Source organism: Tenrec ecaudatus, chromosome 6, assembly GCF_050624435.1.
Source record: "Tenrec ecaudatus isolate mTenEca1 chromosome 6, mTenEca1.hap1, whole genome shotgun sequence".
NCBI classification, from domain to species: domain Eukaryota; kingdom Metazoa; phylum Chordata; class Mammalia; order Afrosoricida; family Tenrecidae; genus Tenrec; species Tenrec ecaudatus.
Genome location: NC_134535.1, coordinates 169,249,187 through 169,274,058, shown reverse-complemented (window position 1 = coordinate 169,274,058; position 24,872 = coordinate 169,249,187). Strand labels below are relative to the sequence as shown.

Here is a 24,872-nt window from a genome sequence, read left to right as displayed (position 1 = left end):
CGCTACCTCGGGGACCATGGGAAAAGACAGATGGGGAGCATGGATATCTACAAGTTTCTGCAGGTTTTGCATAGGGGAGTGATCTTGTGTTAGTCTGGATAGACAAGAGAAACAAAATCCAGGGCGACTCATATGTGTATAAGAAAGAACTTTATATACAAGAGCAACTGGGCTGTTAAGAAAACATCCCAGCCCAGTGCAGATCCAGTCCATTAAATCTGATATCAGCCCATATGACTGATACCAATCTATAAAGTCCTCTTCAGACTCACGAAACACATGCAATGATGCTGAATGCAGGGAGATCACAAGCCAGTGGGTGGAAAGTCTTGTGGCTCCAGTGGTGGCAGAAGCAGCTCAGTGCTGGCGCGGGTCTCCACATGGCTTCTTCAGCTCCAGGGCTCTAGCGCAGCTCCATGTGTCTTGTCAACAGGAATGTCTCGCAGGGAGTGAATGTGTATCCCACCTCTAGCGAGCTGTTTATTTCCTTCACGCCTCCAAATGAGGTCATCAAGCTGCAACCTGATTGACAGGCTAAACTCCACCCCTTCACTCGGAGATCTCAAATTGACAAGATGATGTAACTAACACAGATCCGAGGGCATCTGCATTTTTTTAAAGATCCCCAAGTCCATTGTTAGTGCTCAGAGCTCGGGCTCCTGGCCCCGAAGGTTTGCTCCTTAGGAGCTCTGCGGGAGAAGGATGTGGCGGTCTGCTTCCTTGAAGGTGGCAGGCCTGCCAACCCAAGGGGGCTGTTCTGCTGGATCTGTGGGGTGGCACTGAGAGGGAATGGACCCCACAATGATGGGTTTAGGGTTTGTGTTCGTGGTTTGAATGTAGAGAAGGAGGGAAGGAAATTCTCTGTTCGCAGCGAGTGACCAAGTCAGAGATTCTTGGCAGCCCTCTGCACAGCAGAACAAGACCCTCCCTGGTCTAGTGCCATCCCCAGGTGGGCTGCAAACGACAGTCACCCACCGGATTGTCACTGTGTGGTTTTTTGATTGTTGGGGGTTTTTTGTGGAAGCAGACCTGGCCCTCCTTCCTAGCCCGTCTTCATCTGGAAACCCCCCTGAAACGTATCTGGCATCAGAGCAACACACCAGCCCATCCCCCCGCCCCACCCAACAGACAGTGAGTGTGCAGCGGGAGGGGGAGCATTGGCCCGAATGGAAACAGAGGCTCCCTCACGGGAAGGCTAGGATTTTACCCCTGAATCACCACTGCCCCACCCCACCCCCACATGAAGAAATTTGGCAGCTCCGAGATTGACCCGGTGAGCAAAGCTGAGGGACAGACTAGGCCACTTGTCGCCCGCAGTGACAGCATGAAGCAGGGAGCTGATTCCCAAGACAGAAACAAAGCCAACTGGCAGGTGAGAGTGGCTGACGATGGCCAAGAACAAGACCAGGGCCCGAGAGGTGGCTGATCCTGAGAGAGCCGAGGTGCTGCTCATTCACTGAGGGAGGGGACCTGGGGTGAGGGTGGCGGGCAGGGTGGGTGAGGCCGCTGAGCTGTGCGCACTTCGTGTGGAGAAAGCCAGGGGAGGCCAGGCAGGCAGAAGGTGCATTCTGGGCTGGAGCTCAAGACTGGAGTCTGGGGGGCCTCAGCACAGAGGGACTGCTGGCGTTCCTCTCTGATGATCCTCTCTCTTGACCATCACATCGCCAGCCTGAGCTTGCTCCTTGTACTGTCCGGGCTCTTCCCTCCGCCCTCAGTGGGGTTTCCTCCAGCAGCCCCTTCTCGGCCTCAGACGTCTCAGCCTCACCAGTCCTAGAAACCGCAACAGGAGATGCCACCCTGCGCAGAGATGTACCTGAGCAGAACCTTCTTTTGGGACTTGGCTTTTGGGAGAAAACCTCCTCTGTAATTCATCCATCGTACCCAGTGCTCTTTTCTGTAACTTCTTGTGAGATGAGCGCCGGAGTGACTCCATCACACACTGACACACACACACACCCCATCCCACCTCACCTCACTGCTCAGGCTTCCCATCCTGTCTGTCCATCGCATGTCCCACCCCTGCACCCGCTTGGGGCCGGGCCTTGTGATGGTCAGCCAAGAGCCGGCAGTCCTTCCTCCTTGGCCCTGCAGTGCCCCCGTGCTGGTGTTGACTCGGAGCTCCATGGTCTGGGCCCAGAATGAGGTCTTCCAGAAGACCAGTCTCACACTCTTGTGAAGTTCCTGCAACTCAGCTGCCTTTGCCGCCGGCCACTGCCCTTCCTCCCAGTGCCCTTCCCCACTCAGGGGCTCTTTCATTATTGATAAGGGTTAAATGGCACCGGGTCTTCCTATAATGAAAGTTATTTTCTGAGCTCTGGATCACAGATCATTCTTTGAAATCCTCTCCCCAAGAACTGAGTGCAGGGCTTTGAACACAGTGGGCATTTAATAAATCCTTGATGATGATGGGAATGGCAGCGTGTGGGTCTTTAACTCCCCCATGGGGTCAGATGGGGACCATCTGTGCTCACTCACATCGGTCACCCTTCTCTGGGCAGCCATCCCCCCCTCCCCCGTCTGTCTCCTGGGCTGTGTGACTCAAGGCATGTAATCACCCCCTGGGCTGGTCAGCAGGGCAGCGGTTGCCTTCCAGCGAACGAGTAAGGTAGCCCAGTGGGTCAGTCGAATGAAAACCAAAGACATTTTCCTGGAAATGAGTGGCTTGGATCTTTGGTGGGCTAGTGCTGTGATCTCCAGCCAGTCACTTACCCCAAGTAGTTCTCAATGTCCTCGCCTGTCACATGAGGGTGAAGGACACAGTGAACTCTGGTGCCGTCCCAGCTGTAAACTACCTGAAGTCTTTTAAGTCACCTGGAGTACGAGGCTGTGCTTTAAATCCTCGTACAGAGTATCGGTGTGTTCCCTTGTAAGCTGACGTGGCATCTACCTGTCTGAGCATGGCAGAATATGTCCCAAGTGGCCTTTCAGTCGTCGACACACAAAAGCTTCCCAACCATGATTGATTTTTTTAACAGGTGATGTGAAGCCTTATCAAAGTCGAAAAGACACAGAGTGGACACAGGGCTGCATAATGAACCCCTAGAAATGGACCTCTAGAAATGCTACGTTGTTATTATTGTTTTAAATGTGTAGGGAACAGGAATGGGTACTATAGAGGGACAGTTTTATGAGAGGCATAAAAAGCAAGGCGGCAAGAATGAGCTAACTACTTTGACCTTTACATCCCACCACGCTTCCAGAGGCTCCACGAAGCCTGGACCTCCCACCGAGGGAATAAACGTCTTCCATAAGGTCTTGCAGAGGGTGGGGGGGATGTCTTTAATCCTTTGCTTCAGGGAAAGGGATGATAAATTTCCAATGACAAATGTCAGAAGACCAGGGACAGTGAGTCCGTCCCTGGCTGGCTTCCTTTGTTTTCCTTGTGGGCTGTCCGGGCACCAGGGCTGCAAGCCCAGCTGGTGAGGTTGGAGGATGGGTATCATCCGGGTCAGTCAGCTCCGAGGCTCTGGCGGAAAAACAAGTTTTCTCACCACGCTGCAGCACAGTCAGGCAAAAAACAAACAAACAAAAAAACGAGGGTGATTGACATATTCTTACCATCCCTAGGTAATCCATCTCCTCCCCCCTGCCACAGCCCCCAACCAACTTCCCAGCAAAGCTCCCCAAAAAGCATAGGGTCTTCCTGAGAAGCAGTGCTCACTGGTTGTACCTTGAACCCCTCGATCATGTCTAGACATCAGACTAGAGAGTACCTCTGCTGACACCCCATTTGCTCAGAGATGGCCCAGGGCCCTCTGGCACATTGAGTCACTGTGGGTCAGGGTGTGTTCAGGGGATTTGCAAGGAGGAGGCTTGGGCAATACGCCAAAGCCTGCGTGCTGTCTGCTTACACTCATCTGAAATGTCCAGATTGGGCAAATCTGGCCCCAGCAAGTAGATTTGTGGTTGCCCAGGTAGAAAGGACTGCTAATGGGAAGGAGATCTCTTTTTAGAGGGTGATGGAAATGGTCTAAAATCTATTTCAGTCATAACCACGCACCTGTGGGAGGATCTAAAAGCCACCGAAGCCTACACATTGAACACGTGGCTTGAATAGAGAGCCATAGGACCAACAAGGAGAGTAGAGAAACCAGGAGGATTAGGGGATGGTGGGGGGAGAAAGGGGAAATTGATCACAAGGATCGACCTATAACCCCCTCCCAGGGGACGAATAATAGAAAAGTGGGTGAGGGGTGACAGAGGATGATGTAAGGTATGGAAAAAATAATCTATAACTTATCAAGAGTTCATGAAGAGGGGGGGCAAGAAATGGGGAGCTGATATCAGGGGCTCAGGTGGGAAGAGAATGCTTTGAAAATGATGATGGCACGTATGTTCAAATGTGCTTGACACACTAGATGAATGTATGGATTGTAATAAGAGATGTAAGAGCCCCCAATAAAAATTTTTTTTTTCAAAAAAGAAGGAAAGGAGATACAAAAGGACTCATGTGTCAAAAGTCACATGCCCATCTACATCACCTTCTATCTGTTTACAACTTGAAAGACCATCAAGTTGCTGGTGATGGGAATATGAACCTGAAAAAATTACAGATAAACTAAAAATCTGAGTAAACGAAACAGTTGTTTATGGTTAGCTGCCATTGAGTTGATTCTGACTTCATGTGGCCATCGGTAAGAATAGAACTGCTCCCTGGGGTTTTCAAGGCTCCAGAGGATTTTCCAGGTGGGCCCTGGATCACTGAGCTCTGTCTGCAGTGCCTCTGGGTGGGGTTGCTGCCAACCTCTGGCTAATGGTCAGACGCTTAACCATATGCACCACCCAGGGATCTCAAAACTCAACCGGCAGACATGATGTAATATTGAGAGTTTTCTGAGATGTATGTTTACGGGGTTTGCAAATGTTGTTTTCTGTGGGTTCTAGACTTGGGAAAGATAATGAACATATTTCAAAAAGCCACTCAAAGTTCTCACCCTGTGTGTTGCCACTTAGACCCCAAATATCCATCGAAAACTTTGTTTTGCAAAATTTCCCCCATGAATTGATTGGTTCGGATTCCAGACTTTTTGAATTTCTAGAACTTTATTTTCGAACCTATCACTCTCCAAACTTCATCCACATAAACGAGTTTGTGTTCAAATGGGAGTAGATTTCTCTGAATCATAGGTAGATTTCCTAGTGTCTTCTCATCAAGACAGGTAGGTAGATAGGTATGTTAGGCCGGATTGACTAGAGAAACAAATCCACTGACATTCATATATGTTTAAGAAAGAGCTGTATATTAAGAAGTCATTATATATCAGGAAAACATCCCAGCCCAGTCCAACTCAAGTCCTTAAGTCCGATACTAGTCCATAAGTCTCTTTTCCAACTCACACAGCCACATGCAATGATGCCGAATGCAGGAAGATCACCGACTGGTTAATGGAAAGTCTTGTGGATCCAATGTTGGAGGCTCTGGCGATCAAGGTCAGCCAGCAGGAAGGTGAAGACAGAGGGAGTGGGGAGGTTCCCAGGACCCTCCTTATGAGAAGGCCAAGCCTACAAGGAGTAACCAGGTTGAATACCACATCTACACTTTTATATATCTTCAAGTTGGCATGAAATTAGGTCGCTACCACAGTAGGTAAAGGTGACAGTTCTCTGAAGTGAATATTTTACTTTGGAAGTGGAAATTATCTTGAAGATAACCAAACTTAGTCTTATAAAGGATGGTTTTCAAACCTTAGGATGTATAAGATCTTAAGGATAAAGACTTAGCCTTTATGCTTTTATTAGATGGTTGAGGTGAGAAAGAATTGCTAGCTTTCCACTAGATCTTTCTTCCTGGCATGCAAATCTTGTTCTTACCTTAATCTTACCTTAACGTCTGTTTCTGTTTTGTTCTGCTTAGTATTGTAGAGCAAGTCAGAGTTCAGCCTTCCCAAAGCAAAAGATTACCCCTCTTACTTTTTTTAAATTAATAGATCATTTTATTGGGGGCTCTTACATAAAACAATCCATTATATCAAGCAGATGTGTACAAATGTTACCATCAACAATTGCAAAACATTATTTTTCTTCTTGCGCCCTTTGATATCAGCTCCTCTTTATTCCTCCTTCCCCCCACCCTGCCACCCTCACAAACTCTTAATACAGCATATATTGTTATTATTTATACATATCTTACACCACCCATTCCATCCCTTCACCTACAATCCTGCTGGTATTGGTCCCCCTCTAGGGGGACCATTGCTATCATTCCCCCCCCCACACACACACACGCACACACTTCCTTCTCTTTTCCTTCTGGAATCGTTACTCCCATTACTGTTTCTGATGGGTTTGTCTATCCTGAATTACGTATTTTGAAAACTCTCGTCTGTACCAATGTTTGCACACCAGTCTAGAAGGATTTGCAAGGGGTAGGACTGAGATCATAATAGTTTGGGGAGGAAAATATTAAAGAACTAGAGGAGTGTTGTGTATTTCTTCAATACTAAACTGCCCCCTGGATGTATCTTCTTTTCCGTGTGGCCCCTCTGTGTGGGAATGTCCGATTATCCACAGATGGACTTAGGTCTCTGCTTTGACTGTTGTCCTTCTCCTTGATGAGGTCGTTTATTTTTGAACTTCTGATACCTGTACACCTCGTGATCACACAGTCTGCTATGCTCCTTCCATGTGGGCTTTGTTGATTCCCTGCTGGATGGCCACTTGTTTGTCTTCAAGCTTTTAAGACCCCGGAAGTGATATCTTTTCATTGCTGGGCTCCATCTGTTTCTTCACCACATTGGCTTATGCACCCAGTTTGTCTTCAGTGATTGTGTCAGGGAGGTGGGCATCGCGCAGTGCCATGTTATTAGAACAAAGTGTTACTGTGTTGAGGAAAACTTAAGTAGAGGCCCAGTGTCCATCCACTACCTCAGTGTGTGGCCATATAAGTATATGTACATTAGCCAACACCCCTATTTTTATGTTTTAATATATTTACATGTGTACACATCTATGTTTATACCTATATAAATTGTTTTGCTTCCTAGTTCTTTCCTCTATTTCCTTTTACTTTGCTGCTGCCCCACCACCACGCTTACCCAACGTTCACCTCTCAGTCATTCCTCTTGGCTAGATTAGGGTTGACCACCAGGAACTCTGAACCCTTCTTGCCGTTGATTTTAGATCCCTAGTTGTTCCCCTGTCCATGACATTATTTGCTCGCCACTCCTTTCCCTGTGACTCATCCTCTCCCAAGTTCCCCCAGGACCAGCCATCCCATTTCTTTCTCCTCAGGCTTGCTTCTCAGGCTTAGCTTATATAGATAGACAAAACAAAAACAATGACATCAAAACAAAAAAAAGGAGCAAAGAGAAAAATTCCTTTAAATAATTCCAGGTCTGTCCAATAAACGCTATCTTCTCCACCAGTCTGATGGAGCCGATTACCCCTCAGCCTTGGCAATCTTAGCCAGAAAATCCCGGCAGTTTTAAGCAGGGACAGAGAAAGAATTTGACAACCTTCCAAAGATAGAAGCCAGTGACCTAAGGAGAGTGACCCCCCCGCCCCCCGACACACCCTGCAATTCTCAGAACGTGTGAATTAATTAAAATGGACACAAGGCAGTGTGCCACATGGTCAGAAACATGAAGAACTCCCACTGCCTGCAGTACTGTTGGGAAATATAAGTGATGACATCTTGCGGCCCTGTCTCTGCGCTATAGGGCTTGCCTGACTCCAAACCCAGGGCTGAGCAGCGCAGAGTTTTCCGGGCTTAAAGCCTCACTGCCAGCAGAGACGCAGAGAGAGAGAGAGAGAGAGAGAGAGCAAGCAGCGCCTACCCGCTTCAGTTAATGCCTGTTAATGAGCAGCCCCAGAATGAGTCGAGACAGATTTGTACACGTGTTAATAAAAGCGCGGATAAAGGACTGCAGATTGCATTCGCATTGTCCCCGTTATTGATGATGTTTTCTACACACTTCCCTTGGCAACACTGAAAACACAGACAAGCCTTGGCTTTGTGCCAGCTGGCTCGTGCTCTAAATTGTTAATTACAAGGTGTTTGCTGCCACTGGGCGGGGGGGTGGGGGGGAGTGGAGAATCTGTATCAACTGTCCTAGCTCAGTGCCCACGAGGCTATAGTGTGAATATGCAGTCAGGAGGCAAGAGAGTGGGTGAGAGATGGCGCCCGACCACTCCAGGGTGGGCCCGGCGGGCGGGTCAGTAATCTGGCCCACTCACGGATTAGAGACCTGGGATGAGCCGGTCCCTACAGCCTGCTGCGTGCTCTGTATACTGAGTGGTTTGGAACACCCCCTGCCCAGGTTCTTTCCAAGCTAGTGTGCTTGATGAGGCTGGAATGCGGGTACCCATGGAGGGGGACCCCTGGGGGGCATATAGAGCTCACTCCTGAGCTTTGCCCTCAGAACCTCTCTCTCCTTCCCAGCCCTCCCCATTTTGTCCGTGTGGTTTGTTTTTGCCTTTGTGGGAAAAGGAGCCCACCTAAGCCTTTCAAAGTTCCATTTCAGCAGAGTGTGGGCTATGAGGGCAGCCTCAAAAAGTTCTTGGGGAAAAATAGAATTAAAAGGTAATGGAATTTCCCCATGAACTTTTAAAAAACAACAAAACTCCCTCATCTTCAGGTAGCTCGGTGACTACTGTCTAGTCACGATCCCATCGCCAGGTCTCTCCTCCTGCCTTCAGAACACACCTGGAAGCCATGGAGTGGTAGGCCCATGCTCCTTTAAGAGCAGTTGTCCTCCTCTCTGTGATCTCTCCCCTGGTGTCCTAAACTTGTATGTCCTTGCTGAGATGTCAGCCGTAGAAAGGGGCTTCCCAAAGTCCGTGGGAAAGCCGAATTAACAGATCATGGAGTTTTTCCATGAATTTTTTGCAGCCCCTTTCTGGCTAGACTATTGTTGGGAAACATATATCACTTCTCCAGAGTTCTTGGAGCGATGCGCCATGTCTTAAGAGCCAGTCAGGGTGCAGGGTAGCAACGATGAAACACAACTTTCCTCTGGTTCCTAAATGCTTCCTCCCCCTCCACTATCATGAGCCCAACTGTACCTTACAAATCCGACTAGACCAGAGGATGTACACTGGTACAGATGGGGACTGGAAACACAGGGAATGCAGGACAGGTGATCCCTTCAGGATCCATATATAACCCCCTCCCAGGGGGCTGGACAGCAACTGTTGTTAGCCATAGTTTCCCATTTTAATCAAACCAGAGTTGGATCTACTAAAACGAGAGAAGGATTAATACAGGTAAATCTGTAATTATCATTTTACTACCCACAAAGCACTCGACGTTACGTCAACCAGAAACCAAACTCACTGCTGCCAATTGGTAGTTCCAACTCATTGTGACCTGCGTAAGGGTAGAACTGCCTTGTGGGTCTCTGAAATGAACTCTGGATGGGAATAGAAAGCCTCATCTTTCTTTCACGGATCGGCTGATGGTTTGAAACTGCTGACCTGCACTTAGCAGCCCAATGCATCACCCACCACACCACCAGGGCTCCTAGACATGACACCGGTTACAGCTCAGTGGACTCAATTCTCTCAGGAGAGTGCAGACCCGCCCGCAGTCTCAGTTTGATCTGCTGCTTTAGGTGCCCCGCCGCAGACTGACGGAATCCGCGTTTGACCACAAGGTTCAGTTGCTCATTAAAGCTTAAAGCTCACTCACTGAAGCAGTTTCCCCTCAGTTCTCCCCAACTGATCCACACGAACCCTTTTTCTCACCCAGTGTGTAGAAGACCATCCCTGAAAGCCAAGGCTGCTGTAATTTACTCCTTAGCTGAATATAGTTAACCTTTACTATTACCCTCCCACCCAAAAAAAGTTATTTTTCATGTGTTGTCAGTTTGTTCCATCTGACTTCCATAAAATCAATTCTTCCAGCTTTGATTTGATACCTGAGAATCACATGTATTCTGACAGAGGTGGTCACTGCATAGCGTCTGTTTGGGCGATGCCCCGGCCCCACCTACACCTTTGGGCCCACAAGGATATTTTGTTTTGTTTTTAAGGGAAAGCAAGTCTCCATTTATTTTCCCCTGGTGGTGGAGTGGCTTATGTGTTGGGCTGCTAACCACAAGGTCAGCAGTTTGAATCCATCAGTGGCTCTGCGAGAGGAAGATGATGCTTTCTCCTCCCTTGTAGATTATGGCCTTAGAAACCCACAGGGGCAGTTCTGCTATGAGTCAGAATTGGCTGGTTGGCAGCAAGGGCTTGTTTTTAATGATTTAGAGACCCTAACACCCCCAAAGCCCTAGGAAGCAGCAGCATGGCTTCAGCACATGTCCCAATCCTACAGGACGTCTTCCTTCCCTACCCTCTTCCCAGCTCTACTCACCTGCCCAGTGGTGTATACAACCTTCTCCTGCAGGCCTCTGCCTCCACCCCACACGCCTCTGGGCTGCCGAAGCCCTGCCGGGCCCAGCAAGGCCTGCCATCTGTCTCGGGGGGACACCGTACTTAGGTTTTGTCTGTGAAGCTCCCATAGGATTTTAATAGGAATCGTGGGACTTTAACTATGGATTGTATGGGAGTACCTGCACACACAATGTCTGAATCAAATAGCATCCTATTTCACAGAATTTCTTGCCTGTGTTTAAGCAATGCATAGCCTGTACCAGAATTCTTTTATTTGGAATAAGCTTTAGGGAATTTCTTCTGGGGAAGAAAAAGATTAAAGAGCAATCGCCTTTTTATTTCTATTGGCTAGTTTTTAAAAACTCTGAAAGGGGATATTCACTTTGTTATTCTCTCCTTTTATTCTAAGTAGGGAGTAATATGAGAGGATTTAAAAAAAAATTTTAAGAAAACAGTATAATTGAGGACTAAACCTGTGTTAACATTTTGCTGATCGGTTATTTCAAAGCAGAATTCTCGAGTGTAGCCAGCTATTTTTCCATGATTGAATATAAAATGAAAACATCTAACACACCAGTATTGATTTACACATGTGTCGAAACTGATTTTTTTTTTTTTTCGGGTTTGGTAGATGGTGTAGCATTTACCTATTTGTATTGTACACAGTTTTGCAAACAATTAGTTTACTTTGAAGAGCCTACTCTGCATAACCCAGTGGGCTCCCCCATGCCCTCCACAACCCACCCTGTCCCCATGACTATTTTTTCTAAAGTCTGAATTTTCCAGGACATCTCAAAGGGGAACCTTTCTACAGGGCTCCTCCAGAGATCCTGTATGGACTTCCAGGTTCTGTGCTGCCTCCAGTTGGATTATTAGCTACCCATTCGCTGCTATTTCTAGTCAAAAATGTTTTTTTGTTTGGGTTCTTGTTCATTAGAATAGCAGGAGATGTTAACTGCATCGAAACAGGCACTATGGAGCAAAAGGGCTGCTTTTAAACCATCTTAGGTTTCTACCTAAGATACTGACTGCACGTACATTTTGTTTTGTCGCACATGGTTTTTCAGAGGCATCATGAATAATTGAGACCATCTCCACTGGCCTTTTGTCTTTCTGTACAACAAGAACAATGGGTGCTCTCGTAAAATAAAAATACCTCCTTTTCGAGAAGCCTCTGTCTTGAATTTTGGCAAGCCTGGCTGCTCCTGGTGGTACCGCAGACGGGTGTTTTGTTTTTCAGAAAGACCTCAGTAGATACTGTTGCAGTAATTACCTTGGTAGGCATGATGCCAAGAACCATGAAAGAAATGGCCTTCACCAGATACAGCTTCATGTAGCAAACACATCAGTCTGACTGCCACAAAGTAGCCTAAGATCCCACATTTTATTGGGGGGGGGGGAGTCAGTATACATTCTGAAGCAAATACATCCTGTCTGTGTTAGCAAAGCTCCCCAAGTGATAACTTGGTGAAACCTATCTTTGATGGATGCAGTTGGTGACTTTGCACCAAGATGAAACTGTATAAGGATTTGCTCGAACTTCCTTCCGCTCCTGGGTCCAGGAAACGGGTGCTTCAAGCAAAGGGTCACTGGACCTGTCATCTTTCGCTCTGCGCCCATCACTATAAGCCAACCCAGATACTTCCTTATATCCCTGTTGGTCATTTCTGTCCTTGGTGAAGTTTTAGCAGAGGTCTTGTGACATGTTCCCATGTGGTGATGGTACCAGGTGGTTTGAGAATTAGATAGAAGAAACCATTATCAAAAATGAAATTCAGTCCTGCACTTTGATCAGTTATACCCCCAATATTGATATAATCCTCTCAGGTTGGTAAAATGTCATTTCTGCCCATTCTTCTTCACAATCACTGTCACTGTGTGATGTTCTTCTCACATTTCTTTTGTTGCCTTCACCGTGGTCTCCTGTCAGACGAATTGCTATCTTCTCATAAAGTGTCATCTTCCAGCTGAGAACAATGGGTTCCAAAGTCACTCCGCCATCATCGGCTCTGCACAGGACTCATTTGAAAAGCTCTTCCCTGCAGTCAGGTTTCGGCTCTGAAACCTTGACCTATGGAAATATCAGTAGGAGTGAGAAGTATTGTCCACCACGTCCCTGGGGATGGGATTGAACAGTCCAGTGGAAAGAGACACATAGTGAAGAGGAAAGGCAGGACAATCGAGATAAAAGATGGGTGTTGAAGTGTCTCAGCTTATCTCAAACCCGTGCACTTCTTAGCATCTGAGCCTGCACGAAGAACTACGAACATGGTCGATCATGCTCCGATAAGGACCTATATGACTTTACGGCACAAAAGAACGCATCAACTAATAAAAAGGCAAACGCCAGTTCACCTGAGACCCGTCAGCAACATATAGTCTTCTCAATCTACGCAGTGAATTTCCGTTTCCTTAAGAGTTCTCATGGCATAGTCGGCTGCCAACTGTAAGGTCAGCAGTGGTTGAAGAAGGAGTCACCAGACAGAGCTCTCTACCCCCATAAAGAGTCACTGATGTCATTAGTTATTGTGCCAACCTGGCCAATACACACATATGGGGTTAATTGAAGGGCGGAGAGCCTCACCTTTCTAGTTTTCTCGGGTCTCTTGCTTTGTGATGGTGGGACCAGGGTGCAGCTGCCTTAGCCAGTTCCCTACTTCAGCTGGCAAGGCTCAATTCGTGCAAGAGATCCTTGAGGAGAAGCCACATGGATATACTCTAATGCACCCCTGGGTGCTGGAGCAGCTGTGTGGAGACCCCTGCCAACGCTGAGATGCTTACACATTCACTGATTCGGCTTTCCTCCTACAGTCGGCATCATAGTTTATGTTTTGTGAGATGGAGGAGCACTTTGGATTGGTGTTGGACATATGGGTTAATGTTAGACTTGTGGGCTTGGGCAGCACTAGGTTGGGATGATTTCTTGATGTGCACTTACACTTTATATAAAACTCTCTCTTATATATGAGTTTCTGTAGATTTGTTTCTCTAAAGTACCCAGACACAATCACAATCCCGAAAACTCACTGGGGCAGGTCTACCCTGTGCTACAGAGTCTCTCAGTTAGCACCAACTCAATGGCAGTGAGTGGGTAGGAATCCATTAGCACTACCATGTTCTGCTACTTAAGATCATTGGGAGTTACACTGATTTTGTCTTTCCTTCTCAAACTTTCTGTTAAGGGGAGGGGCAAAAGGGAGCACTAGTGGGTCTCTGCGAATCCCAGGTCTGTCATTTGTGCTGAGACCAAGGTGTGCTATCTCGGTGAGTAACAGCAACGCCGTGACAGGAGGCACCTATGGCCAGCCTCTGGGAGTGACAGCACCACCACAAATGTGTTCTGTGGCTATAGTGAAGGAAGGAGAGGATAGGAAACTTGAATATACCAGACTGAAAAGAGAGCTCTTACTGAAAATCCACCTAATAGCGCCTGCTTCTAAAGGAGTCTGTCTCCTTAACTGAACAGTGTTTGCTTCGTTGGGACTTCTGAATGTCCACCTTTAAGCAGAAGTTGAAGAAGAGACACGTCTTTGCCTTTAGACCACTCACCCCCTGTCCAGTAGAGTTGGACAAGGGATGAAGATCAACAGTCAGCTGTAGGGCTTCAAACAGGTTAGGTGATGGCCCAGGAAGGCCTTGCATTTATAACGTTTGGTTCTTCTGGAATAGTAACCAGAATGGGACAGTGACAGGTCAAGTCCCCAGAAAGAGAGATTTGTAAGAGGCATAGTGAGTTCTTTCAGGGGGACTGAATTGTTGGCAGGACTGCAGAAATGACCCACATTCAAAGCAGTGGTCAGCGATCGTCTTTGGGCAGACGCTTATTTCCAACTCTGCTAGTCAAGAGTCGGTTGGTAATCCTAACTCTTCCCTTGATTTCTAAGAAGAGGATTAAGTTTCCAACAGGGCGTCACATAATTGTTCCCATTTTAGTATACGAAGAAGTACCCCCAAAAAAGGACTTTTTTTCAATTCTATTTGTTTGTTTATACAAAACAACCTTATTGCATTTGTCAAATCTGTGACTCCATACTTGGAAACATTTTCCAAACTCATCTGTTTGGATGTCTGACAGCACCTCCCTCACTTTTTTCTTCACTTCTTCCGCGTTGTCAAATCACTGTCCTTTCATGTCCCTGTGCATTCTCAGAAACAAAAAGAAGTGACATGGAGTGAGGTCAAGTGAGTAAGATGTGTGGAATGAGAAGCATGCTGTTTTTTGTCAAAAACCGGTGCACTGAGATGACTGCGTGAACAGGTGCATTGTCGTGGTGGCAAAAACAGTCCCACATCTGCCACAAATCAGGTCTTTTTATGTCGTACACTGTTATGCAATCTTTTTAGAATCTCTAAATAGAAAACTTGCTTAACAGTCTGATCTGGTGGAATGAACTCCAAATGCACTATCCCCCTCACATCAAGGAAACATGTGAGCATCATCTTGATCTTTGATTTCACTTGATGAGCTTTTTTTGGGGGGGGAGGGGGGCAGTGAGGTGACAATGGCGCCTCCCACTGGCTTGACTGTTGTTTGTTGATTCTTGTTATGTAAGAATAACACCATGTCTCGTCATCAGTAATGACTTTGGACTAAAAATCTGGGCCGCTTCAAAGCGGTTCTTCTAAAGCATGTTTCTTCCCCATCAACGCTGTGTGTGTTGGTCAGTCAGAAGAACCCTGAGGCACCAATTTCTCAGCTACCCTTCTCATTCCCAAATGTTTCGTTAAAATTCCCCGAATCGAGACCCAGGATAGTCCAGATAACTTCCCTATCTCTTCAATGGTTTGTTGTCGGTCTTCAAGCACAAATGCATGAATTTTGATGGCATTTTCATCTGTCCGGGAAGTTGACAGACACACAGAATGAGGTTTGTCATCATCGACATTTCACCTTTTTTGAAATGAGAGAACCCCTTATACACTTGAGTTTTTCCCATAGCGCTGCCCTTGTAAGCTGTGTTCAACATCACAACAGTTTCTATGGCATTCCCCGCCCCCCCCCAGGAGGAAACATTTCCACAGCCCCACACTGATCTCTTAAATCACCATACACACACACACACACACACACAAAATGAGGTTTGAGCGAAAAATTCACTGTGGCTAGGGAGAACCTTCCCAGGTGACGCCACAAGGTGCACTAACTCAGAGCTTGAGCTACAAGATGCTCACCTATTGGAAAAAATGCATACTCTGAAAACTCTGCCCAGTGGAGCTTTTTTCCAGTTTTTTGGGGGGGTACCCCCTCGTACTTATGTATTATAAATTGAGGTCTGCTCCAGTGGGTCTGCTTCACTGGCTCTGCCTGAACCAGGAAGAACCACGTAAAGCCCTGGTTAGTTGGGATGAAGACTAGACTTTCTTGGGTGCTAGGTTGGATGACCACTGTAAAGTGGGGGAGGGCTTTCTACAGGCACTTAAAAGAAAACAAAAAAACAGGAGCTACAGACAGTGGAGTCCCATGAGAGAAAAGAAGGGTAAATTACCTAAGGGTGTTGTTAGCCTAGACCAGATACTGGAATGAGCTGGTGCTAAATGAACCCTTGTTAGCATCCCTCCTTGCCTACCAGCCAGCCTTCATAAAATGGCTGGAGAGAGACTAGGGGTTGGGGAAGGTGGGCCACCTCTGAATTCTCAGAAGAACTTTGTGCGAGACACATCTGCCAGTGCCCTGTCTCGGGGCCCTACCCTCCTGAGACATACCACATCCGACCTAGCTCGTTCACTGTTGAGTTTGGAGGTGGCCACGCCAGCGAGAGAATTCCGGCTCTGTCCATACTGTGTGACCCTCGCCAACTAGGATCCTCTCCTATCTGCATTTTGTCTCCGAAGTGACACTGGCATTGATAGCTCCTCCTTTGTGGAGGTCTTATGAGACGTGGAAGGAAAATACAGAATTCTTGGTACAATACTGATCGTTGAAGAGGGCACTCAATAAATGTAAATTTCTCTTTCACGACTGGAATGCAGTTTTATCCAAAGAACATTTGTGCTTCAAAGAGTAAAGTGAATCCCTTTTGATGATCATTCCAGACCATCTGTTGGAAAGACATTAGAACTGCAGGTGCACATCCCCCCCCCCAAAAAAAAACAAACAAACTGTTGTGAGTTCATTAGAAAGACTTGCACTGTGAGTTATGATGAGTATGAAAATGTTGGTCACTCTGCTTATCCGTTTCCTGCAGGCATAAATGTTTTTGATAACTTGTGATGACAACAATATTCTGGATCAGAAAGTCCCGTCTAACTGGCTCTCTTCCCTCCCCCCTGCTCCTATTACCCCAACCGGGAAGAATTCCTTGACCAGGAGTGCACCCCTGCCCAATGACTCCCAGGCTCGAAGCGGGGCCCGTTTCCACACATCCTATGACAAAAGATATGTCATCAAGATCATCACCAGTGAAGATGTGGCTGAAATGCACAACATCTTGAAGAAGTACCACCAGGTAATTATTTTCCTTTCTGTTTTAAACTCAGAGAAGATTAGGATCCATAACTAAGGATCATTGAGCATCAAACACACACTCTCTGCCCCTCCGTGCTCATTTCTTCTCGACCCATCACTACCAATGGGTTATTTCCGTGCTGTGTTCTTTATCCAGAAAAGTCTCCCCCCCACCCCCTCCACCATCTGTATTTTTCCCCTCCCTAGAGCATTTTAAATACCATGGAAAGAATCTTAACAATCCAGAGTCATCGTTCTTGCTCGGTACACTTATTTGAAGGGAGCCAAGGTAAACTTCAGGAGACCTACATCCTAGCTTGTTTTCAGCTGGTTCTTTGGTTGATCACGGAGCCTCCGTTTTCCCATCGACATTTCTTTTATGTGCTCCTGTATTTGCTCCCAGCCTTATTCCAGCAAGGATTGAGGGCAACCTTCAAGGGAGTTTGAAATGTAAGATACAATAAACAGCGGGGAGGGGGTGGGGGGGAGTTCCACAACAGGAGCCAGGCGGGAGCCTCAAGGTCACGTCATGGCAATCAGAACGCGTGCTGTCAGGATGATCAATTGGCCTCTAGCTTCCTGTCAGCCAAGGGTAGAAAGGGGAGACAGCTAAAGTGTCTGAATATGAAAAGGAATTCGCGGCTGAGGAGAGCTGCCGCCATTCTTGGTGCCAAGGTCAGACGTGGTTGTCTTTAAAGCTTTCCCACAGAGGAGGTCCATACACACCGTCTTCCTAACAAACAAACCCAAGAATGTCATAGAACTCTACAAGCTTTGAGAGAGGGGGGCACAAGGTAGGCTCCTGGGATCACATCAGCGTAGTGCCTGTGCAGTTGCCCACAGGGAGGATGGATTGCACACTGTCCACCCAGCACTGCAGGATGGAGAGTGTGCCCCCTTCTCGTGTACCACTTCAGACCAGTGTGAACAAGGCGTCAGCAAAGTGGTTTGCTAAGCATTGCCCAGCCATGAGCTTAGCGTGGCACATCCCCAATGGGGCCAGACTGGGGCCTCCGCATCGAAAGTCTGAGCAGGGCTTTGGAATGAGGCCATCCTGTCCTTCTGTCCCAAGGCATGGCCAAAATGCTTGTCCGCTAGACCCTTTTTGTGCCCACTGCCACCGCCTTTTTCCGATGCCCAGGTGGCTCAAGCTGTTCGCTCTTCACGCCAGCAAGGTGGGTGGTTCTGCTTCCTTACAAGCTCACCGCCAAGAAACCCCTCCAGCGTGGTTCCACTTTGTGTCTCGAGGGGTTGGGAAAACATTTACAGCTTGAGTATAAATACGCCTTTCTTCACACTTCTGTTAGTCTGGAATACACTTGGGTCTTAGAAATGACAAGGATTAACTAAGAGGTACCGGCACTAGAATAGCATTCCTGGTGGAAAGGAAGAGTCAAGCAGCAATGTAAATATTTTATTTCTCCTAAAACTGTTTTGTTCTGTTTTTTACCTCCCCTTGCCCCCGACCCCACACTGACGTGAATTCGTTGGGTATTTTGGTATCAAGTAACTTCCACATTGATGGACATCAGTAGTGTCAGGGAAATCAGAAGTTTTAAGGGAGAAAACAAGTTATAATGTAGGTTAAAATGCAAGGAATCCCTTAATGTAGGGTTAAGAATAACTTGTAAAAAATATAGCCTGGAAGCTTTTGAAATAGAGTTTAAATTAGATTGCCTACTATTATTTTACAAAGTGGCTGCGTTCATTAACTTCTGTGGTAACTGTAAGAATGGTGTGGAGGCAGCTTCTGAACAACTCTGACTTCACAAGAAGGGAGCAGGTGCGTCAACCAAATGCCATTTCACGGAAAGGAGGCTAAGGTGAGACACGCCTTCTCCCTGCATCTTCCTGACACCAAACGTCCCCCATCCCACTCTCTACTCTTCAGCTGCACTCACCAGCTATATTAATAGTTATAGACGATTAGTGACGTTAACGGGTTGCTACTCAGCATCAGAAATGCTCAGGACGCAGATCTTGCAGTCAGTACCGCCTCTTCTCAATCGAGCCCACAGCCGCTCCTCTCCATCTACCCCCTTGGGCAGTGTTACAGCACCCTTAGTACTGCCAATAAACACCCCCAGGAGCATGCTACTCATCATAAGCTTCAGCTGGAAGACGCTCAGCTCTAGCTCCAAAACACCACAAACCTAACTCCCTAATAAGTGCCTATGAGGACCTCACTCTAAAAGCAAGCCTCCCGCCCACAGGTCCTCAGTTTTACTCATGCCATGGACCAGGAAGCCCACTGCTCTGACTCTTGGTTCCCCTGCTGCTGCTGCTGCTGCTGCTCCCCCCACTCTTCTGCCACTCTTTTGGTGTCAACAGCTCTGTCTCCTGGTTTAAGGAGGTTCAACTCAAAGAGCTCTCCAGGTCCCAAGCTTGGCTCTTTTCTCTGAATGGCAGTGAGCTCCTACTTCCCAGCTTCTGTGATGACTCCTTTTATACCCAGCTGAGGGCGAAAATGGACCTATCCCCACCTTAGCGTTCCAAGTTTTTAACAATCATAATTAACCTTGCTAGCAGTCACTCACAACTGACTCATACAATCCTACAACTATCCCTCACCCCACCTTCTCTTACCCACACCCAAGAGGAAAAAGTCATTTGGTGGCAAGTTACAAAGACAGTCGTTAGAAGAGCCATATTCAGTAACTCACTGCTCTTCAGTAAACTGAAAGTATTTTCTTATCCTTCATACTTGAGAAATGATTCGTGACTTTAGTTAAATCCAGGCATTATGCTAAAAATAGGAACTTTGGGCTAAGTAAAATTTGGTAGTACATCAAATTTTAGAGTGAAGATTGACCTTTAAAAAACAACAACTCAGTGCTCTAAGCACAAAGCGTGAGTAAAATTAGGTTGAGGAAATAAATCTCTAAAAGGGAATCCCATAAAAGTCAAGGAGGGGAAACAGTTGGAGACTGACAGAGAACAAGTTAGACACTGTGCCATTGCTGCTGCTTTCTAACAGCTTACACCCGCTCATTCATTCATTCATTCATTCATTCGGCGAGCTAGTGCTTCCTGAGCTCCAATTGCAGACACACAATCTGGGGATCCTGTGACAGCAGATTCTCACTCAGTAGATCTGAGGTGAGCCTTCATCAGTGAGTTGTTGGGGTGTTTTTGCACTGAGTGTGTTAAAGCCCTCAGGTGATCTCCGTTTGTCACCTGACAGTGACTGACGGTCCCCACTTTCCAAAAAAGGGGAAACATTCTGAGCACTTTCCTGAGTCTGCTCTTGCTCTTCGACCTTTTTGTTCAGTCTGTTGTTAGGTGCTGCTGAACCCCGTATCTCAACCCTCTGTACCCCCGAAGGAGACATGCACAGCCTTGCTGCATCCTCACAATGGTTGCGATGTCTGAGCCCGTTGGTGCAGCCCCTGTGCCAGTCCATCTCATTGAGTCATCCTCTGATCTTCCGCTTTTTTTCCTAAGCATGGTGTCCTAGACTGGTCCCTCTGGTGACAAGCCCCAAAAGCTTTGGTCCATCTGTCATTCAAGTCAGTTCTACTCTGATGAGGCAGCTTCCTCAGTCCTACTTTTAGCGGCTTTCCAACATGAGGGGGCCTGTCTTTTGGCCTAACTCAGACAAGTCTCCCATTCATCGTGGTGACTAGTTTTCTAAGTCTGTCTTAGTCTGAAGGCGGTGGCCCTGCTCGCATCTGAAGTATTAGTAGACTATCTTCCAGCACCTCAGCAACACACAAGCCACCACAGCAAGGCATAGTGGGACAAACTGACCCACAAGGCGTGGTCACTTTTGGCAAGAGGGGTACTTGAAATTGGAAAGGCTTTAAAAAAAACAAAGTTTTATTTGCACTTCACTCACAGGTCAATTGTCCAATCAAGAAGAGTTATACAATCTTCACCACAATTGATTTTAGAACATTTTCTTCTTTACTCATTGTTATGAGTATAATTTTTTTAATTGTGGAAAGAAAGATACACAACAAAACATTCTGCATTTCAACAACCTTTCCATGTACAACTCAGCGCCCTTGATTGTGCTTTTCGAGTTGTGCAATCATTATTGAGATCCGTTTCCAAATTATGGCACCACCATTAGCAAACGCTCAGTGCCCCCTAAGGAAGACGCTCTTCCTCCTTCTCCCATGGGAACCGTTGGTCAGGTTTGGTTTCATTTTCCATTCCTTTTCTTTTTAAAGTTAGTTGCTTGATATAAAATTCACGTATCATACACATCTATGGTTCAGTCGCTTTGGAAGTGTTGTAGCTGTATCATCGCCATCAGTTCCAGTGCCCCATCCCACATTCATTATTTGCTCCCCAATTCTCCTCACCTTCCTCACCCCCTAAACCCTGGCAAACCATTGCATTAGCTCTTATCCCTGTGAATCCACTCCTGTGGTTCATAAACGGGGAACCCTAACAGAAATAATGCACAATGAAACCGAAAGAAGAAAAAATAGCAATCTAAAGATAAGGATAAGGAATAGGAAAGACCACCAACCCTGTTTTCAAAAGGGAAAGGCACTTTACAATTACACGCCTAATAGAGTGTCCTTCAGGGGCCCAGGTGGTGCAGAGGGTGACGTGCCAGGTCCCTGACCCCAACTGTTAAAACCTGCTGATGCCTCCCACAGCTGTCTCAGACCCTCAGTGCAGAAGCTCCACACTGGCCTCTCCGTGGCTTCCAGTCGGAATCCACTAGAATGCAGGATTTTGAAATACCGTATATACTCGAGGATAAGCTGACCCGAATATCAGCCGAGGCACCTGATGTTACCACAAAAACTGCATTAAAAAATGTGCTGAAAAACTTGGCTTATAGATGAGTATGTAGGGTAAGTTCTATTAAAATGGCAAGGCGGGAGCCCCATCCAAAGCTTCAGACAGATTTCTTCTCTCTCAGAAACCCTAGCCAAGTGCTGGCCGTCTCAAGGGTTCCTGTGGCCCTGGGGGCCCTAGAGCCCCATTTGTAGGTCAGGTTGCCACCTCTCACCAGCAGGATTGTGGTGACCCTCTGCTCCCAGCATCCTCGACCACTTGGATTGGTCAGAAGTTGTCAAACAGTGGTGCAGGCCAGACAGCACCCAGCCAACTTGGGTTGGCCCAAGGCGACTAGACCCCACAGCTCTCCAGTTGTAGGCTGCCCTAGGAAGGTCATGACCTGGACAAGGTCACTCGGGGTCGCTAAGACAAAACCTTCAGGAGCTGCAGCTGAGGGCTGCTGGCCAGCTGCAACCTCCGTTGGGTGTGATCAACTAGGTGAGCTCATTGCTTCATCTTCATCTCTGGAAGACCTATAAACCCAATTTGAGAAGGGTTTCTTCTTTCTTTCTTTTTTTCAGAGTTTATTTCTGCTGAAGAAGGGACTGAACTGGGCATTTTCCCATCCGGGGACCCTGCTAATTCCCTACAAAGGGTTTAGTTTAGCTCTAAGCAAGAGCCCCAGGCTCAGTTGTCCCACCTCCCAGGTGCTCAAAGGTGTACAGACAGGTGTACAGCACCCTTCCTGTAGGAGTCTAGTACCTCCCAGCTGCCTGCCCTCACCTGCTGCCTGGGCCTCTGCTGTTGCCTAAGGTGGTTCCTCACCTCTGCCTCCTAGGCCCCCTGACTCAAATGTTTGACCTCCCCACCCCAGCCTCTGATTGCTTGCTAGGTAAGAGGCTTTTCTAGAACCCCCCTCCCTTTACTGATACTAGCTGAACCTCCACCTGTGGCGTGGCTCCTGAAGAGGCTGTGGGCATCCCAGAGCTCCCAGACAGTGGAGACTCCAGGAGCACCTGTTTTGTGCTTTATATTGGAGTCAGCGAGTAAACACCCTTGAGGAAGTGTTTTTACATACACACACATGCACATACACACAAAAGTTCTAGTGGTGCAGTAAAGGTTTACAGTCGATGGGCTATACTAGGTCAGCAATTCAAAATCTCTATCCGTCCTGTGAGAGAAAAACTACTTAAATAAAGGGTTACAGTCTCAGAAACCCACAGGAGCAGCTCCACCCTGTCCTGTCCTGTAGGGGGTGTTATGAGTCAAAGATGACTCCCTAGCAGTGAGCCAAGTTCTTTAGAAAGGTGTGTTTCATGTTTAATGATGAGCTTGTTTATGGAATTCTTTTTGGTGTAACAAATGGTTTGCATTGGGGTATATTATACATTATGTCTTTAGATACTAAGCATCTTTGTAAAAAACACAAAGGAATGCCTTTTCAACTTGGTTTAATTCTCAAACCAAAACAAATGCCCTGCCATAGCATCCATTCGACCCATGGACTCTGAAACAAGTTTCCAAGATACTAGATCTTTACAGGAGTAGATAGTCTTGTCTTTCTCTTGAGAAGAGCCTGGTGGTTTTGAACAGCTGACTTTATGGTTAGCCACCACTTACTAGAGAGCACCACCAAGACTTTGTTAAACATTTTTTTTAATCGTTTTATTAGGGGCTCGTACAACTCTTAACACAATCCATGCGTACATCAATTGTGTAAAGCACATTTGTATATTCATTGCCCTCATCATTCTCAAAACATTTGCTCTCCACTTAGGCCCCTGGCATCAGCTCCTCATTTTCCCCCTCCCTCCCCACTCCCTCATGAAGCCTTGATAACTTATAAATTATTATTTTGTCATATCTTGCCCTGCCTGATGTCTCCCTTCACCCACTCTTCTGTTGTCCATCCCCCAGGGAGGAGGTCAAATGTAGATTGATATTCATTTAAATGATCCTTACATTCATTAAATCACCCTTATATTCCTTTTTATCTCAAAGCTATTGAAACCAGAATAAATTAGGTTATCATCTCAAAACATACCAACCTTATAAATTCTAGAAAGGCTTGGGTTCTTCATGTATTCGGTCATCCTGAAATACACAAACCATTGATAATTTCAGTCTCTCTGGTTCTCTGTTACTTTTGTTTGTTTCCTACATGGAAAGTGTGCTGTGGGAGTGTTCTGTAAACACAGCCCGAGGTACAAGAAGAATCACTGATCACTTATCCTTTCAGAAGCATTAAACGAAGCAAGGCTTTGCATCGAAGCATTAATTTGACGGTATAGTAAATTGTCACTCAGAGCCTCTGGGAAAAAACTGAGTGAAACATGATAATAACAGCAATTTCCAAAAACCGGTGCCCAGGTTCACACCACCCTGTGGAGACATAAATATTTATCAGTGGTAGCCCATCACTTAAGGATCCTCGCTGCGGAGCGCTCCAGTCGGCTGTGAGTTTTCTAATGGCATTGTATTTTGCACAAATCGAGCGGCAAATCGGGGATCCCTGACCTTTGCTCTTCTTGGGGAGTGACCGAGAGCCAAGGAAAGCCAGACTCTGCCGCTGTCCGACTGCATCTGTTTTTAAAGCCTGCTTCGACCACATCGAGTAATCCACCGCGGTAGGACTGTTCTACCAATCCAGGCGGCCAGTTGGCAGGAGAAGTTCTAAAGGGAAGGCTGAAGAAGAGAGAAACTTCCCTTTGGCACTATGAACTCACGTAGAAATACATCTTCCTCAAGGGACGACAGGAGGGGAAAGGCATTCTGGCCATCTGCAGCCCGTAAGGTTACCAACAGAACCTGGCCAGGGACTGGAAGTGTGGCTTTGTGCACACAAGCCAGCACCTGAGGAACTCACCAAGCGGGTGGGGAGGGTGGCATCAGGTGCCCGGCTATGAAAAATGTCACACGTGAGCGGTACTTAGAGCATCATTCCAAAGTGCCAACCTAGGTCACAGGGGCGAGCTCCCACTGAAGCCCAAGAATCACCGCGCTGGATTTGTCTGCATAAAGTAGGATGGAGACTCGAGTCAAGAGCTCGATTCTTTCAAAGCAGAAGAAACGATTCCGCCGTGCGTGTGCAGATGAAAGTTCAGCATTGACACTGGCTTCGGAAGTGCCCAGTCCCCTTCAGAGCTGCTACCTAGGCGGAGGGATGAGAGAGAGCAGGGGAGGGTGGAGACAGAGAGGCAGGCCTTTGAGTAACCCTGAAAGAAGCACTCTTCAGCCCTGAGCTGCACAGCCTGCCTGTGTACCCACCTAGAGAACCTGGTTTGTACCTACACTCAAACTTTGGCAAATTGCAGACATCCTACATGTCGATTCTGTGCAAATCATCCAATTTAAATACTTGGTGTAA

General features: G+C 47.0%; 1 protein-coding gene across 2 annotated transcripts in view; it reads left to right on the top strand.

Moving 5' to 3' along the window:
• PIP4K2A (phosphatidylinositol-5-phosphate 4-kinase type 2 alpha) overlaps positions 1–24,872 on the top strand; it is a 255,060-nt gene that overhangs the window by 122,524 nt on the left and 107,664 nt on the right. The window contains exon 4 of one of the 2 annotated variants that reach the window (XM_075552482.1): positions 16,611–16,763. The exons of the other annotated variant lie outside the window; for it this stretch is intronic. Within the exon in view, the coding sequence (XP_075408597.1) occupies positions 16,611–16,763 (153 nt within the window). The remainder of the gene's footprint in view (positions 1–16,610; positions 16,764–24,872) is intronic. 2 annotated transcript variants of the gene reach the window in all.